General features: G+C 35.6%; 1 protein-coding gene across 1 annotated transcript in view; it reads left to right on the forward strand.

The window, feature by feature from the left end:
• The first annotated feature begins 474 nt into the window (after nt 1–474).
• IFT57 (intraflagellar transport 57) overlaps nt 475–20,068 on the forward strand; it is a 64,068-nt gene continuing 44,474 nt past the window's right edge. Inside the window, 5 exon segments of the mRNA NM_001258196.1 lie at nt 475–769; nt 3,331–3,493; nt 4,263–4,381; nt 8,899–8,989; nt 15,810–15,878. Coding sequence (NP_001245125.1) covers nt 558–769; nt 3,331–3,493; nt 4,263–4,381; nt 8,899–8,989; nt 15,810–15,878 — 654 coding nt within the window. The 5' untranslated portion in view covers nt 475–557.

Consider the following 20,068-nt stretch of genomic DNA (forward strand, 5'->3'; position numbering starts at 1 on the left):
GTTGGAAAGTTCCTGCAGTAAAAGTGAAACCTATGGTATTGACTATCTTTACAACTATGAACAGCTTCTCAATTCTGAGAAAATAAAGGTATCAGTGGGCCAGTGCAGCCTTCAATACTGCACGTCTTCACCTCCCTTTAATCTTTTTAACAGCTACTAGCTGACCCAGATGCCCGCTTAGTTGCCTTTAGCAACCACCAGGTCCAACACACCTCAAGCCAGCTCAGAGTCACTAGCCGCCTCTCCTCAGTCTTCCAGAAGCCGAGGGAGGAGAGGCAGCGGGGGGTGGGGCGCGAACACCACGCCTCCATGAGGGGCGGTGCTGCTTCCCGACCACCATTTCCGCGGAGGCAGGGCAAGAGGCGGGCCACGGGCGACGTCATTCAGGAAAGCCGCCCTGATTGGAGGGAAGGAGGCGGAGTCTAGTTTCCCTGGTGACGGGTTGTCCGGTGGTCGCCTGGTAACCGGTCGTGGCTGTACTGGCTGCTGCAGGGCTGGCGGCTTAGGCCGCAGAGGTCTGTGGGCCTGAGCCCACGCTGCACTCTGTCCGTCCTGCGATGACTGCTGCCCTGGCCGTCGTCACGACGTCGGGTTTGGAAGATGGGGTGCCTAGGTCCCGTGGCGAAGGGACCGGGGAAGTGGTCGTGGAGCGGGGGCCCGGCGCGGCCTACCACATGTTCGTGGTGATGGAGGACTTGGTGGAGAAGCTGAAGCTGCTCCGCTACGAGGAGGAGTTCCTCCGGAAGAGCAACCTGAAGGCCCCGTCCAGGTGGGTGCCCGTGTCCCCAAGCGCCTGGGTGCCTGCTAGCCTCCAGGGAGATGCCCTCCTTGGTCCTGCTGGGAACCAATTCCGTGAGAGCGGGTTAGCAATTCCTTGCCTCCGTCTGCCTAGCCAGAGAAGGGCACTTCACTCCAAACTCCGGGGAGGTCCGTGGAGCTCACGCAGCCCTGACTTGCTGTTTTTGTAGAGAGAATAAATAAGTTTTGGAACGGCAGAAAGGATTGGAAGACAGCTTGCCTGTTTTTTTTTGTTGTTGTTGTTGTTTTTTAACACACACGCATTACCACAAAACACAAACTGTATTTTATGATTGTAAAGATAAAACAAATACTCATTGTAGAAAACTCAGAAAAACACAAGAAAATGTCTAGAAAAATTATAAAACCGCCCAAAATCTCGTCTCCAGAGAGGAATGCCATTATCACTTAAGGCTTTTTTTCTAGTTTGGGGTTTTTTTGTTGTTGTTGTTTAAGACCCTGTTTATACAACTGGGGACCGTGGGTACTTACGACCCTGTTAAGGAGCGCTTTAAATGCGGCTAGTAAACTTGTTAACTACTTGCTATGGTTTAAAAGACTTCTGCCTTTGCAATAACCATACTCTCAGAAACTGAAAAGTGGAAAAGACGAATGACAACTATTGAATTGTCTCCTATCATAGAACCTAAAGTTCTACCCTTGTTCCGGTGGGGGAGAAGTCCAACATATCCTGAACGCAGTGCCATTACTTGCTGAGGGTAGTGGTCGGCTAGGACCTTCTCCTCAAATCACTGTAGCTTAGCAGTAGCCAGGTAAATCAGTTTTATAGCTTTTCTTTCACTTTAATACTTACGTTTATTTTATTCCATAAAAGGCAATCAATAGTAAGAATCTATAGTACTTAATGTCTACAGCCAGGCTCAAATAATTTCCCTTGATAGTTTTAATCTCATTCCACTGCTCTCTTACAATAAATTGAATTGAAAGATATGTAGGCTTTATGTAAACTGTTCATATTAAATTAGTCCATAGTCGGAGAAAAGATAAAGGAAAAAAGTAGTGTTGCTTGATCCATGTTAGAAAAGGTAGTCCTGGGATTATTAAAGTGAATCGATCAGGATAGTATAGACAACCAACATTTCCTGTATTAATAAAAATGCATTTTTTTCCAAGTGTATTTTTCAAATGAAAAGAAAATGACCTTAAGGTTCTGTTGATGTCATCTCTGTGTCTTCAGGGGTTCAGCAGGACACTTTGAATCATGGATTTGTGTGGGAATATCCTAGTCTAATGGTTCTCAAAGTGTGATCACCAGACCAACAGCATCAGCATCACCTGGGCACTTACTAGAACTGAAATGCCTCAGGCCCTTTCCCAGGTCTATCTACCTTTTCAGTAATTATAAGGATGGGGACTAGTGGTCTGTTTCAGTAAGTCTTCCAGATGATTCTGATGGACACTAATATTTGAGAACCACTGTCCTAGGTTTACAGTATCTATTGGTGTTCATTCCTGTGCTCTAGAGGAGTTATCTGCCAATAAGGAAAAGATGACTTTTTGGTGGGTGGATGCTTTGAAAGGATAGTTAGCATATACCTGGAAGGACTTCATGGCCTTTTTTCTTCCCAGCTTTCTGTTATCTTCCAGAACGTTTACACTTATCCTGCAGGATAAAGTTTGGGAAACATGAAGGAGTACACGACTGATTTTTATGACAATGATTATAATTGTTGTAAATACATTGCAAACATAATAATGATAGCTACACATGAACAAGAAAAATAAGATCTTTGATTAAACTGACTTGAATGTTGTTGCTAGTGAGTTTTATTCCTATAATGTTTAGGTATAAATCATACTGATCCTCATAGAACTGTGTTTAGCAGACCAGGGGATTAAGCAAGAGCCCACAGATGTTTTTTAGATTGGTGATGTGACATTCACAGTTTCTTAATCCTGACTACACCTTATAAACATGTAGAAAGCTTTTGAAATATACCCCATACTGGGCCTACACTCACTGAAGTTCTGATTTAATTCATTCATGAGGGAAGAAGCAATGTTTGGCCAAGTACCAGTATTTTTATTAGCTCCTCAGGTGATTGAATATGCAGCCAAGATAAAAACAAATGTTTACCATAGGTGATAGGTTAGAAAGAGTAAAAATGCATAATGAGTAATCTTTTGAGATCTCTTTTAAACTCTGAGGTCCTTCCAGATTACCATTTTCGTTAATAAGGTACTAATATATTATTACTGACACTTAAATCATTTTGACAAAAACTCTACATGCTCTGTGCTCTAACAGGCACTACATTTCCCGGGTGTAAGGTCTTTGATCTCATATTTTGGGTACAGTAGTAATTGCGCTAATCCTGATGATTTAAAAATTTAATGTGAGTGCTGTGGATTACTGGAAACTTGAAAGGGTGAATTATCGAGGCCTTTTGATTTGATGGCCATTGGGGGGAAGAAAGATTGTTGGACAGTTGTGAATTCGGCCCTATTAGTTATTATAGACTTATTTGCATTATTTCACATACACCCCCATTCCTCCTTGTTTCGAAACAGACACTATTTTGCACTGCCTACCAACCCTGGTGAACAGTTCTACATGTTTTGTACTCTTGCTGCTTGGTTGATTAATAAAGCAGGACGTCCCTTTGAGCAGCCTCAAGAATATGATGACCCTAATGCCACGATATCTAACATACTATCCGAGCTTCGGTCGTTTGTAAGTGTAAACAACCCTTCTTTCTCCATGTTCTCAAGTTATGAATTTTAACACTGATAATTTAATAACAAATGCTAGCCATTTAGATGACTCCTCTGTAAATATAATTATGAATTTATTTTCAGGTAAAACCTCCTTAAAATAGTTTGTATTATAACATTAATGTCACTTCTGAAAATGTTCAGTATATACTCTTTATTAGCCCAAAGTAATATATACATATATATATATTAAGTCTTGATATATTTGAGAGGTAAATTTTGGAATGGTTAATTCTTGATGTAAAAAATGATAATTAAAAAATATACCCTACAAAGTCAAAACACTTTATATTCTGAAAGGGAACTTGTACTTAAGACCATGATAGCAGTTGTGCTTTTTCATTTCTGACTTTTCCTGGGCAGGCAGTAAAATATTTTTTGGTACAAATGTTATTAATTTTTGACAAGTGAATCATTCTGTCCTTAACATAGTTATTTAAATAGTTTTACTGGTTTCTTTTCACTCTAATAAGATCAATAATTTGTTCTGCTATAATGTTACTGCCTTTTAATTTGATACATTTAACAATAAAATCTTTATTTTCAGTATTTTTATGTATCAATAGGTTACAAAGACTTGAAATGGATTTCTATGAAGCAATGTAATTACAGTTATTGTAAATCATTTGAAAGAAAAGTGATACATCCATTCAGCAGTTCTTTGCTTAAATTTTGACATTTGGAGTATAACTGACAAATAATACCCTGTTTTTTCTTTTGTTTTTCAGGGGAGAACTGCAGATTTTCCTCCTTCAAAATTAAAGTCAGGTTATGGAGAACATGTATGCTATGTTCTTGATTGCTTAGCTGAAGAAGCATTGAAATATATTGGTTTCACCTGGAAAAGGTAAAAAATTACCCAACCTGATAATAGTAATTTTATGTGCATAGCATTTTCCTCTGAGGGTGCAGAGCTGTTTAATTGAACGTAAAAGAATTATTTCCTTTTGACTATTCTAAATTGAAAATGCCACAGATAATTAAGAAAAGCCAGTATAGACAAAATTAGAATGTCTGATGTCTTCAAAACTAATTCTGAAGTAATGTGTTACATATTATTGTGCCCCTTCTCTGTTCAAATATGTAATTATTGAAGGTTTAACTGTGACTATGTATCTTTGTAAATTCTGACATTTTTTTAAAAGTCTCTTGTACATGTGTTTACACACATAAGCGTAATATATACACAGAGGGAACTGATAGCTACAGATTTAAGGAAAAAAATTGAAATTAATATAGTACTTTAAGTGGGATTTTCTCCTTTGCTAGTAGTTACTGGGCAAGAATAATACTGAAGAAACTACCTGACACTCTCCTAGACGTTGTTCATTGCTTTTGTGTCCAACCTGACAGTGCTTTCTTTCTATTATTATATTTATCCTATGGTATAAAATTGTTCTTTACTATTCTGATGTTCTTGCTAGAAATCATGAAATCTTCACAAGTACTCTGTTAGCATAATGCTTGGTCTATCTTAGATGTGTTAATAGATATTGAGCATATAGATGAAATAGAACATTTGGAAACTCAATTTATAGAGATTATAATTAGAAAACATAAATTTTATGCTCTGCAGTTTGGGATTTTTAATAGGTTAGAATGTAGAAGGCACTATTCAGGTAAATATGAGTAAGCAGTGTTTTTTTTTTTTTTATTAGAACTAACTTCTGTAGAAAGATGTGTGTGTATATATATACATATGTATAAAATTCCCTGTTAACATTTTAATGTATATTCAATTATATTCTTTTAGGTATAATCTCCCTATTAAGTTTAATAACTTCCTTGAATTAGGTTACCATTGGGATGAGCCATATGAAATTACTCGTATTCATCTATTTTTAAACTAAAAAAATGGCAATTTCATATGCTTCAATCCAAACATTATTATTTAGTACAATATAAAGAATGACTACATGGTGCATAATACTTTATTAAATTTCAAGAGAAAATAAGTTATGAGATGTGCTGCTGTATTTAGCATTTTAAAAAACTACTAAATTCATAGCCTAACATATTCTAAATTCACCAGAAGCTGTGGTGTAATATCTCAAACACTATTCTATTTTGCACTTCCTTTGTTTCTCAGCACTTCTTATTCCTGGCCTATGTATTGTAATTTGGATAATTTATTTTTTAGTTTTGTTTTTAATTGATACATAACTGTGCAAATTTTGGAGTACAATGTGATGTTTTGATACATGTGTACAATATACAATGATCAAGTTAGTGAAATTAACATATTCATCATTTCAAATGTTTATCATTTTATTGTGGTGAGAACATTCCAAATCTCTTTGAGCTATTTTCAAATATATATTATTAATTAATATATAATATTGTTAACTGTAGTCACCCTACTGTGCATTGGAGCACTAGAACTTATTCCTTCTAACTGTAACTTTGTACTCACCCACTTTGACCAACTTCTCCCCATCCTCCCTTCCCCCTACCCTTCCCATCCTATGGTAACCACTATTATACTCTCTACTTCTATATTTATCTTTCTGTGCCTGGCTTATTTCACTTGACATAATGTCCTCCATGCTTATACAGATTGATACAAATGACAGAATTTCATTCTCTTTTATGATTGAATAGTATTACACTGTGAAAATATGCCACATTTTCTTTTTCTATTCAACCTTTTATGGATACTTAGATTGGATTCCATATCTTGAGTATTGTGAATAGTGCTGTAATAAACATGGGAGTGCAGATATCTCTAACATACCGATTACATTTATTTTAGATATATAATCAGTAGTGGGATTGTTGGATAATTGAGTAGTGCTATTTTTAGTTTTTTTGAGGCACCTCCATAGTGTTTGCCATAGTGTCTGTACTAATAATTTACATACCCACCAATAGTGTTCAAGGGTACCCCCTTCTCCATATCCTCATCAGGCTTTGTTATTTTGAGAGGTGAGGGATTGGGTAATCCCCATTCTAACTGGGTTGAGATGATATCTCATTGTGGTTTTGATTTGCATTTCCCTGATGATTAGTGATGTCAAGCATTTTTGCATATATCTGTTGGCTATTTCTATAGTACTTTTTGAGAAATGTCTATTAAGATCTTTTGCCCATTTAAAAAATTGGACTAGTTTTTGTTGTTGTTTTGCTATTGAGTTGCTTGAGTTTCTTATACATACTGGATGTTAACTTCTTCTCAGATGGGTGGTTTGCAAATATTTTCTCCCATTCGTGGGCTGTCTCTTCATTCTTTTGATTGTTTCCTTAAGTTTGATGTAATCGTGTTTGTCTATTTTTGCTTTTATTGCCTGTGGTTTCGAGGTCTTATTCAAAAAATTCTTGCCCAGACCAAAGTCATGAAGTGTTTTCTCCCACATTTCCTATTAGTTTCAGTTTCAGATTGTATATTTAAGTCTTTAATCCATTTTGAGTTGGTTTTTATAAGTGGTTAGAGGTAGGGGTCTAGTTTCATTCGTTTGCGTGTAGATATCCAGTTTTCCCATTACTATTTATTTTTCTTTTTTTGTTTTTTAGCACCATTTATTGAAGAGACTGTAACTTGGATAACTTATAAGGACTATGTTTAAATGAGGAATAAAAGGAGGGAGCTGAAAAGTAGTCAACATTAGAGAATATATCAGCTATGTAACATGTAAATGAGATAGACATTACATATAGATGAATTTTTTATATCTCTAAATGTCAAAATGAATCCTGGAAGAACATGGCCTTTGAGATATTTTCTAATTAATGAAAAATTAGGAAATTTATTATTTAAGATGATTGATTTAGTTCACAGTATTTTGCATAATAGTAAATGTTGATTTTTGTATTCTGTTAACATGATTGAGGCGTGGGTTTTCGTGTTTTACGACAGGGTTTCACTCTGTCGCCCAGGCTGGGGTGAACCTCTGCCTGCTGGGCTCAAGCAATCCTCCCACCTCAGCCTCCCGCATAGCTGGGACTACAGGTGCACACCACCACTCCCAGCTAATTTTTAATTTTTTTTGTCAAGACGGGGTTTCACCATGTTGCCCAGGCTGGTCTCAAACTCCTGGTCTCAGGCAGTCCACCCGCCTTGGCCTCCCAAAGTGCTGAGATTATAGATGTGAGCCATCACACCCAGCCAGGTAGAAGTTTTTAATACAAGTTTTCTCTCTAGCTTTGTTATTGGATAAAAAAAGGAAAAAATAAATAAATTTTCATAAATAAACCCAAATACATTTGAGTACTTTTAATATAGGATATGTGTCATTAATCTTGATGAATACATGATTTTTCAAAGTTTAATGTTAGGACCACTAATTTTACATTTTGGAAATAAGAAGAAAGCTGGAATCCTTCTTATTACCTATGTTAAAATAAACTTCAGATTGATCAAAGGTGTGAATGTGAAAAGTAAAACTATAGAAGTATTAAAAGACCAGAGGAGTATAGGGGTTGTAGTATGACAGAAAGCCTCAAATATATGATGTTAAAGCTAGGGTCTGTGCAAGAAAAGGTTACCAACTCTATCTGATAAGAACTGTAACAATCTTGAATAGCCAAGATTATAAGTAATATACTAGGGGAATAATTTTTGAGAGGTTAGGCAAAACATTAATTTTCTTAATATACAAAAAGCCAAAAAGTAAAGAGTATAAATAGACATTTCACCATAAAAGAAGTGCAAATAACCAATGAAAATATGAAAAGATGTTCAATCATTTTCATGCCAAAGAAATGCAGTTAAAACAAGAATGAGATTTTTTTCACGTGGTTGATGTGCTAAAATTAAAGTTTGTATTATTTATCATATTGGTGAATATATGGAAATAGAGTCACTCTCCTTCAGTATTGTTTGGAGTCTAAATTAGGGTAACATTTTGGAAGCCAATTTGGGCAGTATATAGCAAAACAATAACATGTACAAAGTTGTTTATCCAGCTATTTCACTTGAACAAATTTATTCTGAGCGGTATGTGTAATGATAAATGTACAAAGATGATCTTTGCAATATTGTCTAGCAAAATAATTAGAAGCCTCCGCGTTCAGTCATAGGCTACCAGTTACATTAATTATGGTATTGATTGTTCAATGAAATACAGTACAGGTATGTAAAAAATAATGAGAAATACATATGTATTTAAATATGGTGTATTGGTGAGAAGCACTAAATTGGGTAACACCATTCGTAGTATCATCTCATTTTTTAATAAATTTGAAGATAACCACTTTTGCTTTTCACATAGAAAGTTTTAGGAAAAATACATGAAACATTTAACAGTGATTATGGAAGTGGAGTGAAAAAGGACAAAACCTGGCATAGAAGAGATAATATTTGCATTATGATTTTTCGTCTTACTAAATATTAAACTTAGCATCTCATGTTTAACCTTATTATTTTAGGCCAATATACCCAGTAGAAGAATTAGAAGAAGAAACTGTTGCAGAAGATGATGCAGAATTAACATTAAATAAAGTGGATGAAGAATTTGTGGTATGTGTGTAGCTGAACTTTCTGTTCATTTTCACCTTTCGGCCACTTTCCATTCTCTTAATTTCCCCCAGACTTCCATTATCTGGAATATATTTTATTTCATTGTTTCTAAAGAAGAAAAGCTTTTAAATACAGTGCCGAGTATCATCATTTAGACTTTTGATTAAGTTAATGTTTGTATTCGCTAATGATTGAGGTCTGAATTTTAGCAGAGGTTCTTAAACTGTTCAGGGAAATATATACCACTAGTTATATGAGTAAATACTTTAATAACAACCCTTCATGATGTTAGATAGACTGTGACTAATAAATAATTTAAAACAGAACAAAAGAATTTGGGATTAATAAATTCTGCTTTATATGCATACCATTCATTTCTAAGGAATTCATTCATCTACAATTAGGATGAATAGGAATTTTTTTTAGTGCTTTTAAATAATCAACATTATTTAAGTTGTTTGGCAGAATCTGCGCCTTTTTACATGTTTTACATGCCATCCATAGTGTGCAGCTAAAGATGACAGAGACAAAAGAACTTTTTCTCAAGATAATTCTCAGAACTTGAATTAGATTGATGCTGGTACTTTAGGGAGTATACATGTGATTTCAAGCAGAAATGGTGGGGAAAAAAACAACTTTATAGTATACAGCTGACCCTTGAGCAATGTGGGGGTTATGGGCATCAGCCCCCACACAGCTGAAAATCCACATATAACTTTGGACTCCCAAAAACTTTACTAATAGCCTACTGTTGACTTGAAGCCTTACCAATAGCATAAACAGTTAACACATATTTTGTATATGTATTATATATTGTATTCTTACACTAAAAGTAAGCTAGAGAAAAGAAAATGTTACTAAGTAAGCCATAAGGGAGAGAAAACATATATACTATTAAGTGGAAGTGGATAATCATAAAAGTATCTTCCCTGTCTTCATATTGAGTAGCCTAAGGAAGAAGAGCAAGAGGAAGGGTTGGTCTTGCTGTCTCAGGGGTGGCAGAAATGAAAGAAAATTTGTGTTTAAGTGTACCCATGCAGTTCAAACCCATGTTGTTCAAGGGTCAACTATATTTTGCTGTCATAAATCAGTTAAAATTTTTGGGTAATTTTTAAAATCAATAGATAATTAGTTTAACATAAGTAATTGAAATTTGGCATTGAGGTTAGTATAGTATTTAAGTTAGTATATGCTATGGAGGTTTTAATCACTGCAAAATTTTAATAGCAAATGCTGAAAAATAACCATTAAATAGATTAGATGCTATCTGAATAGAATATTATAAAGCCATTTGTATTAGTCCATTTTGTGTTGCTATGAAGGAATACTTGAGACGCTGGGTAAGTTATAAAGAAAAGAAGTTTATTTTGGCTCACAGTTTTGCAGACCATACCAGAAGTGTAGCACCAGCATCTGCTTCTGGTGAGGGCCTCAGGAAGCTTACAACCATGGTAAGACAAAGTGGGAGCAGGCATCTCACATGGCCAGAGAAGGAGCAGAGGAGGGGAGAAGGACCAGAGACAAAGGAGGAGACATATATATCCAAACTATATCACCATTAAAAATTGTTGGGTGGGCATGCTGGCTCATACCTGTAATCCTAGCACTTCAGGAAGCAGTGGGAGGATTGCTTCAGGCCAGGAGTTTGAGACCAACCTGGGCAATGTAGTGAGTCCTCATCTCTACCAAAAAGAAAAAAAAAAATGCTAGGCATGGTGATGCATGCCTGTAGTTCTAACTACTCAGGAGGCTGAGGTGGGAAGATCACTTGAGCCCAGGAGTTTGAAAGTGCAGTAAGCCATGATCATGCCACTCCACTACAGCCTGAGTGACAGAGCAAGACCCTGTCTCTACAAAAAAAATGTTTACAAAGTTTACAAAGAAAAATACAAAGTTATTGACATGGGAATGTAACTTATACTATATGCTATAAAATTAACTGAGAGGATTCCAAATTTTATGTTATAACATTACGTAAAATATGGTAAAAATAAATATATTAGCGTTCATTATATATGGGTAGGAGAATTATGAATGATTGTTTTCTATGCTTTGCATTTTTAACGTTTTAACATGTATTTTTAATAGCAATGTAAATAAACCTTATTTAAACAATATATGTAAAAAAAGATGACTGTTATTTACAGAAGGAAAAAGACCATTGTAAAACTTGTCAATATGAAAGATACTTTTTAATGTGATGAATTTTGAAAGTCAAGACAAAGATATATTCATTCATTCTGCATATACTTATTGAGCACTTGTTATGTAGCAGGCAGTGGGCAAGGCCCTGGCTGTGTAGCATGTGCCAAAGCTTTGAAGGCAGGAGGAAGCTTAGCATCATCAAGGAACTAAGAGAAAACTACTATGGCCAGAGTTCCTATGTGAGGGGGTGGGTAGCATAAGATTAACTTGGAAGATAGACCGAGTTCAGATTGTTTTGGGCATGAAAAGTAGTTTAGACTTTATTCTTTGTGTAACAGATCTTTCCATTCAAGCTCAGAAATTAAGTACTCATATATCCCCAGTTGTTCACCTTATTTATTCCCTTATCTTCTTAATAACTATTTAATAGTTATGAATAATTTATGAACAGATACCTGGTTCTAGTACATTAATATTTAACTTCAAAGGCATATAGCTAAAAACTGCTAGTCTGGGGAATAAAGAAAAACCCACTAGTCAGAAGAAAAATATCTGCAAGGGCAGAAACTATGTGTAATTTTTCTTATTGTTGTGTGTCCAGCTTATTGTGCAGGGCCTGGTGCATAATACATACTCATTAAATATTTGACCATAAAATCAAACTGTCAGCACATCGTTGTGTAACATTTAGAAACTATAGCTCATTTTAAATTGGGAACCCTTTAAAGTTCAAGGCACCATTATTTGGGGTGTGAATTTAGAGAAATATACTGGAAAGCAGTCTCTTCACACATTTCTTCCCAGCCATGAGGTGAAGACCTTCTACTATCATAAGAGCAAACTGAAGGCCTTCCTCAAAGGGGTTGGCCCTGAGGCTCTTCATTCCCTTGCATCATGTCTCTTTAATTTCTTTTCTTCTTTATTGTCATCATATTATTCTAAGGAGCCCTCTGTTACTTCTACTCTTCTCTTTAAGGAGGACTGGGTCACCACCAGGAAGCCTTTTGATGATGGGATATTACATGATTCTGTTGTCTGAGTTTGTGGCGTTGCTCAAGGATGGTAAAGGTTGGCCAGGTGTGATGGCTCACATCTGTAATTCCAGTACTTTGGGAGGCTGGGGTGGGCAGATCACTTGAGGGTAGGAGTTTGAGATTAGCCTGGCTAACATGGTGAAACCCCATCTCTACAAAAATACAAAAATTAGCCAGGCGTGGTGGTATGTGCCTGTAGTCCCAGCTACTTGGGAGGCTGAGGCAAGAGAATTGCTTGAACCGGGAGTTGGAGGTTGCAGTTAACCAAGATTGCACCACTGTACTCTGGCCTGGGCAACAGAGTAAGACTCTTGTCTCAAAAAAAAAAAAAGATTATTTCTCACAGTCAAAGTTCTCCTATAATCATCTAGAAACTAGAAACCTTTAATTTTGGATTGCCCATATCAAGCTAGGACACATTAATAATTATTTTTATAAATATGTTGGGGTCAATAACACAAAATATTCCCACCTATTGTACATAATCATATCCATAGTAATTGGCAGTCAGAATTAAGAAGGCATATTAGACTAATAGGAAATTTTTGACTGCCTTCTGACTTACTGAAATTAGAATCCTCATGTATTCTAATAGCTTACAAAACAATTTTCTCAGCCTGTTTACATTTGAATTCCTCTTAAATGCTCTCTTATTAATACTTAGTAACTTAATCCTTTTTCTATGAATTAGTTTGGATTTTTCAGAGGAATAGAACCAATAGGATGTACACACACACACACGTATAGAAAAAGACTTAAGGAATTGGCTCACATGGTTATGGAGGCTGAGAAGGCCCCAAGATCCACAGTTATCAAGCTGGAGACCCAGAAGAGCTGATGGTAGTTCCAGTTTGAGTCTGAAGGCCTGAAGACCAGGAGAGCTGAGCTGATAGTTTGTTTCAGTCTGAGTCAGAAGGCAAGAGAAGACTAATGTCTTCAGTGACAATGAGGCAAAAATGATAAATTCTCTTTCTCAGCTTTTTTGTTCTATTCAGCCCTTCAGTGGATTGAATAAAGCCCATGCGCATTGGTGATGACAATCTGCTTTACTCAGTCTACTGATTCAATTATTTATTGCATTCAGAAGCACCCTCACAGACACACTCTGAATAATGTTTAACCAACACCAAGGCACCTTGTGGCTCAGTCAAATTGACACATAAAATTAACCATCAAAAGTCGACCCCTTGTCACCTTACCACCCATATACATCTTCTTAAACCATAATCTTCAAATAAAGACCATACATAGCATGGTTATAATTTCATCTAATAGAATGTAACTGCTCTGCATACAACAGATATTGCTCTAATTCCTTCTCCAGAAGAGGAGATAAAGTCCATAAGTGATATCTACTCTTCTCCCTGATATCACTTAAATATTACAAAAGTAACAATACTTAAATACTATGATATAAAGTCAGTACATCTGTGTTACATGATAAGGGAATAAGAGTAAAGAAAACAAAAACACATACAGATATATTCATAGCAACTAGGAAATATTCATGACAATCACAATTCTCATTTCTGTAACTGGTCACATGCTTGTAGTTGTGTTTATAACTACCATTTTTCACTACCTATTCTGTATTCCCCTTGCCTTCAGTAAGCACCTCAGCTGGTTATAGTTCTTTACCTGGTGGGGTGACTCAGATCTTTATTACTGAAGTGTCTGAGCCAGTAAGTAGACCTGCCTGGATTTGGTTGTTGTAGTTTTCTGTTGATTTTTAATCACAGGGTATGATAATACCATGCCTTAAAAGATCTCCTGTATTTTAGAATACTCTTCCTTCGATTTTGGAGTAGCCCAGTGTCCTGTTAATAGGATCAGTCATGCCAGCCAATACAGTAATTGCCTTCTTTGCCATGTCGATTCAGAGGTATGAGGAACCCAAAGTGGCCAGGTGGCAGTCTTAATTTCTGTTCAATCAAATCGTTGTTGTATCTTCTGGTTGAAGAATTCCTCCTTTTGGAACTAAGACCTCTAAGCCAGCAAAGCATAAGATCATGGGAACAGGAAGCAAGAATTTTGCCAGTGGGCTACTAGGGGTAATAGCAAGTGATTCCACTCCATTTCCACCCCTTGATTCCTGGACCTGTAAATCCTGGCTGTGGGAGAAACAGCACCATATATTGGTTGCTGATTCATTCTAGTACCTACTATTAAAGCTTTTTACCTATTAGTGTTCAGTCCAGTATAGTTCAACAAGTATCTATTGATTGCCTATGTAAACAGTACTGATCAGATTATTGTAAAAGCATTATAAACTTGTCTCTTCTCCCATGGGCATTAAGTCATTGACATTTCACTCATTTACTCTGGTTGTTAAGTAGACTCTTATTAGTGCAAACACAGACTAGACTAAGCCATTTGTCAAAAGTGTATACCTCTGCTTCAGTTTTAAGATATAAAGTGATCACTTTTGTCTGCATTTCTGTTCTACTGCCCCACTCTAAAAAAAGTAAACGTCACTGGAGTGTATAGAATCTACATTTATGTTGTTTCTTATTTTACTAAAATGTTTCTGGTTCTCCAAGGTTTAGCATAGTTCTCATACCTTACCTTCGTTGTTCCAACCCCCATAGTTTCTGAGGAGATATGGGATAGAGCCTTAGAATTTGCATTCTAAGGAATACCTAAGTGATGCTGTTACTGCTGCTCTCAGAACCACACTTGGAGAACCAGTATCTTATATATTTATAAATGGTTGAAGATAAGGATTATCTTTGAAATCTACTACAGCTTTGTACAGTTCTACATATGGAAGTGTTCACCAACTGACATTCTCTTTTTTCTTTATAAAATAATGACTTGAGGGCCCAGTTCCATTGTCTTTATTGTGTCCTTGAGGTTGAAATATCCTTGTTAAATTTTTGTTACTTACTATGTCACTTGTCACCACAAAGACATATGAAAAAAGAGGAGCTCATGTTTTGTCTTACATGCTCATAGAACCTGCTCAGACTCCATATTTACTGCATACTGGGGAGGGAGTTGGTTCTCAAAGGGTCACTTTCTACCCCTGCCCTCTACATCCAGTTGGTCTACAGATTAGGATTAGCTTGGCACCCACCTAAACTATCCTTTGTAATAGATTTAAGTACCATGGACCAACCAGTACTGGTAACCATTATTTTATCAAGCTTGAACATACCAGAGATGAGATGTCAAAAATATGTATCAGTGTGATTGGTCGGAGCAAATGAGAATATTCTCTGTGAGCCTCTCATTTTTGTCCATTTCAGTCTTATTGCTCAAAAATATCCATTAACTCCTTCTATTTATATCAAATTTGCCAGCTACTTGGGTTTGTTTCTTGCTCTGTTTTTATATTTATCTGTAGTTCTATAGCAATGGCTCCCTTCCTTTCCCTCCCCCCGTTTTTTCCTTTCTTTATTGACTGCAAAAATGGTGCTATTTAAGTAGTAATACCATCAAAACCTCAGAAAACAGATGAACTGTTAATAATATTGTGCCCTACTTTATGCACACGTTCACTAGGCTTTTAAATACCCTTTCCTACACTAGTCTTTATATCAAGTTTAATATAGCCTAGTATAGCATGTAGGTGAAAACTGGAAATATATTTTTTAATTATAGTTTTTAATAATTTTTTAAAAATTTGTTTATTTTCTAAGGAAGAAGAGACAGATAATGAAGAAAACTTTATTGATCTCAACGTTTTAAAGGCCCAGACATATCACTTGGTAAGTTTCATCAGCTACATGCAGGACCAACAAGCAATCAATGTACATGTTCTGCTGGAAATTTCAATGAGGCCATTGTTTTGTATGCCGCTTGAAAAGTAGCTCTCAAAATTGCTTTCCTATATATGAAATGTTATAATTACAGCAAATATAAAAACCCAGAGGAGTGAGTGAGGCAGCCTCCTGTCTGTATCATGGAAAATTGACACAGTGCTACTCATGCAGACTGAAAATAATTTGCCTGGTGGCATTTTTTTATTATGAAAAGACATCAAGTATTCTATTTCAAGTTATTTTCCATTTTAATAGGCCAAGATTTAATGATCTTGATTATAGGAAAATATTTAAATTGTAGCTCTTTAAATAAAATGGATTAAGACTGGTAGGTATATGGATAAGTAATCAGACATTGCTTTAAGTCTGTTTTAATTATGAAATAACTCTAGTCTATAAAAGTACATATCCAATGAGATATTTCAGATATATATTGTATTTTTACATTCTCCATATATAATATATTAATATATATTATATATTATAAATAATTTTAATATATTCATAATATATAAATATAGAATTATGTAATATATGTTATGTATTATAAATAATATATTAATATATAACATAAATATATAATATATAAATATATGTTAAATTAATTAAATAATATATAAATATAATTTATATGTTATAGTATATTTTATTTATTATGTAATGTTATATAATTTATATATTATATAATATGTTATATATTAATCAAGGATATATACCTATTGTACCCTCAAAAAGTACATATGGAAAGTGATACTCTATTAGTCCTTTATTTAATTTTTCTTATCTGAATCCTCAAAACAAGTTTGGATCTAGTTTTGGTTTCATATCATGAAGATTTCCTTGACTACCCCTCCCCAGGGTGATCTTTGTATTTATCATACTAATGAGGATCAATAATACTAAGGCAGTATTGATATAGTATTGATGCATCAATACTGCCTTAGTAGTATTAATCCTCATTGATGCCTTAGTATTATTAATCCTCATTAGTTATTATTAATGATGCATATATGTGTGTGTGTTTTCTGCCGAACTTGAGATGTAATATAACATTGTGGTCAACTTGCCTGAGTGTGTGACTTAACTCTAATAGTTACTAGGATTCCAGACTTGGGCAAGTTTCCAAACTTCTTGTGCCTCATCTTCTTAAACTGCAAATGAGATAAAAATATTACCTTTACCTTTGTCGTAGGTTTCTGAAAATTAAAAGAGTTACTACATGTAAAACACTGTAATAATATCTGTCACATAGAAAGTACTCAGTACTGGCAAAAACCAAAACCACATCTTTCCTCCATATTTCCCCTTCTGAAATCTGATTTGTAAGCTCCTTGATAACATAGATAGCTATCCTTTTTAATATTCCCCATAGTGTAACACAGAAGGTAGTGAATAAAGACCTCTTAAATGAAGGTATTTTTTATTGATCAATTGAAAATTATATCAGAATAATATGTTAAAATTTAAATCTAAACTCCAGTGATATCAATACCTTACATTTGCAGATCGTTTTGTAGTTTTCAAGTACTTTAAAACACATTTCTTTACTGACCTTGTAAAGTATTTGGGTGGATGTTATCTCCATTTTACAAATATAAACACTGAAATTTATAACCTTGGGACAGTTTAATCTTTTAAGAAGCTAATAAATCACAGTACCTGAATTTAAACTGCTTCTCCAAACTCCAAGTCTATTGCTTTTTCTGCTTTACCTCATAACAAGGGTTGAACAAGGTGTAGATATGTTATGATTCTTGCCTTTAGCAAGTTATAATTAGTAATGTTGGTGTTTACCTAATGTATGTGTTGAAGATGATGATGACAAAGTGCTTGTCGAGTGTGAGAAGAAAAAAGTAGAGATGCACACAGTTATTCTTGGAAAGAAACTGTTGTTTGTGTTATTCATTCTTATATTGATGGTGTAAACAGAGAACTGTGAAGGCCACCTGGGATTCCTTCTGGACAAAGTAGTTTGAGTACTGAGAAGGAGCAAAGTAATTTAGTGTGCTTCTTCCACTACACCATTTCCTTATTGGTCCTGATTTCAATTTTTCATCTCAAACTACATGAGGAAGGGTTTTTCCAAATGGTGTTTTTGTAGATTATCTAAGTATTAGATTCTTTGGGCAAAAATTATATAACAAATCCTTTAGAGCTAAGACTATGTATAGTGATATTTCCACAAGAGGAAGAAGCGTGAACGCCAGGTGTTTGTGGATGGTCAACCATGGAGTACTAATGAGGCAGAAAACCCTTTCATATTTTAAAAAACCTGGCAAGCTCATGATATTGCCCACTAAAGCCATCTGCCTGAGACAGCTGTGTCTGACTACAGCTTATGATGGTTCGGGCTGCTCTTTCCCCAAGACAACATTGCTATATAGGTTAGTATCATAGATTTAAGATTTTATGTCTCATGCAGCAGGTGGACTCACAATGCAGAGGAAATATTATTTTAGGAAAGTTGAGCATGATGAATTCTTCACTGGAACAAAAACGATACATACTGTCAAGGAAAGTGACTTTCTAAATGTAAATGTGACTGTGCAAGCCCAGCCGTGTGTGGATTGCAGCATTTCCTCTCTGTCTATAGTTTTAAGACAATAAGATGCTTCTTCAATCATTTTCTATCCTCTCACCTACCCTACTTTATTTTTCCTCACAGACCCTGGTATTGCGTTACGTTTATTAATTACTGATTTATTTTTTCTGTCGCAACCACTAGAATGCGAACTCCTCTAGAGCAGGAGCTTTTTCACTGCTTTTTTCACCTGTGCCTTGTGTGTAGAAGTTGCTCAATAATCAATAATACTGTAGGAATACATGCCTGAATGTGTGCTATTTTTGCATTTATGGTTTTATAGGCAATTTTCATAGAGAAAAGAACTTATTGACAATAATTATATCCTCTTCTGTGTACCATGCGGGATAATGCAGGGAGAAATCTACCTATATTCTTTTCTTTCATTAAATAAAGTGAAGTCTAGACGCTGAAAAGCATGCTCTTTAAGTATCATGATCATTCCAAGAGTTGGACCTACACAAGCATATTCCTGAGATTTGCAGTAAAATGAAGTGAGAATGCAAATGAAAAAGACATGTCATAAGCAGGTTGTGTTCTCTGGATGCAAATACAGACAGTTTGGAGTGCAAGATGTTTATTAGAAATAGACACATGTGAAAGGAGGGGAGAGGAAAGTAGGATTGGGCAGAGGGAGAAGTCATGCTGCGATACAGGCCTGATAAAGATTGGCCAACCTGGTAGAGCCAAGTGTTGCCTGCTTAGCTCACCTGCTGAAGGCCAGTTGCCCTGGGAAGAGCATACTCCCAGGTGAAATGGCTCTCTGCAGGAGCTGACAGCAGGAGGCTGTCTGCTAGCCACATTCTCTGAAGCTCAGCAGCAAGATCTTCCTTGAAAGAGGTCCTGGTGACCCATCTTCCTAACTACCACAGCATAGTTGAAGCCTGTAACTGCTAACTTGAAGAATTTGTAAAGAGATACCATCTGCCCATTGACTAAACTTTAAACATCTGCCTAAGTCGATCATGACACAGCAGTAGTTTCATGAACACTGAAAAAGATATATTCCTCCTACTGATGATGAATGCTTATAACAATGACATTGGTTTGTTTTGGAAGCAGTTGCTTTTGAGAACATTTATTTAAGGTTTAAAAAATACATTTAAAGTCATTCTGTGTGATTTTCCATTCTAATTCCCTTACCCCAATTATGATTTTGCGGACAACTGTAATTAGTGACGCATTGCTTCATCTTCCACAATTTCATTTGTAATTTAATTACTTGAATTTTGAGATAACTTTTCTTAGAAGGAAAGCATTACGAACAGATATTAGGCTTCAAGGCTAGTCCACAGAATTCCATGTTCTTTATGTCCCTCTGATTCCTGAGTGTTTTTGAAGTCTGAAATTTAGCCAAAGTTACCCTAAGAGTGGCCATGAGAAAGGACACTGGTGCTGAATTAAAGTTCTGACAGTTGGACTGGGCCTGTGATGTTTAGAGTATAGTAGACTATTCAGAGCTTTAGGGAGTGGGAGCAGGAAAGGAAGACTCTAGTGATGAGGTGGTACCAAGGTGTGCTAGTCATTTCCATTTCTAATTTGCATATGTCAATTG

The sequence above is a fragment of the Macaca mulatta genome, chromosome 2, assembly GCF_049350105.2.
Source record: "Macaca mulatta isolate MMU2019108-1 chromosome 2, T2T-MMU8v2.0, whole genome shotgun sequence".
Classification (NCBI taxonomy): Eukaryota; Metazoa; Chordata; class Mammalia; order Primates; family Cercopithecidae; genus Macaca; species Macaca mulatta.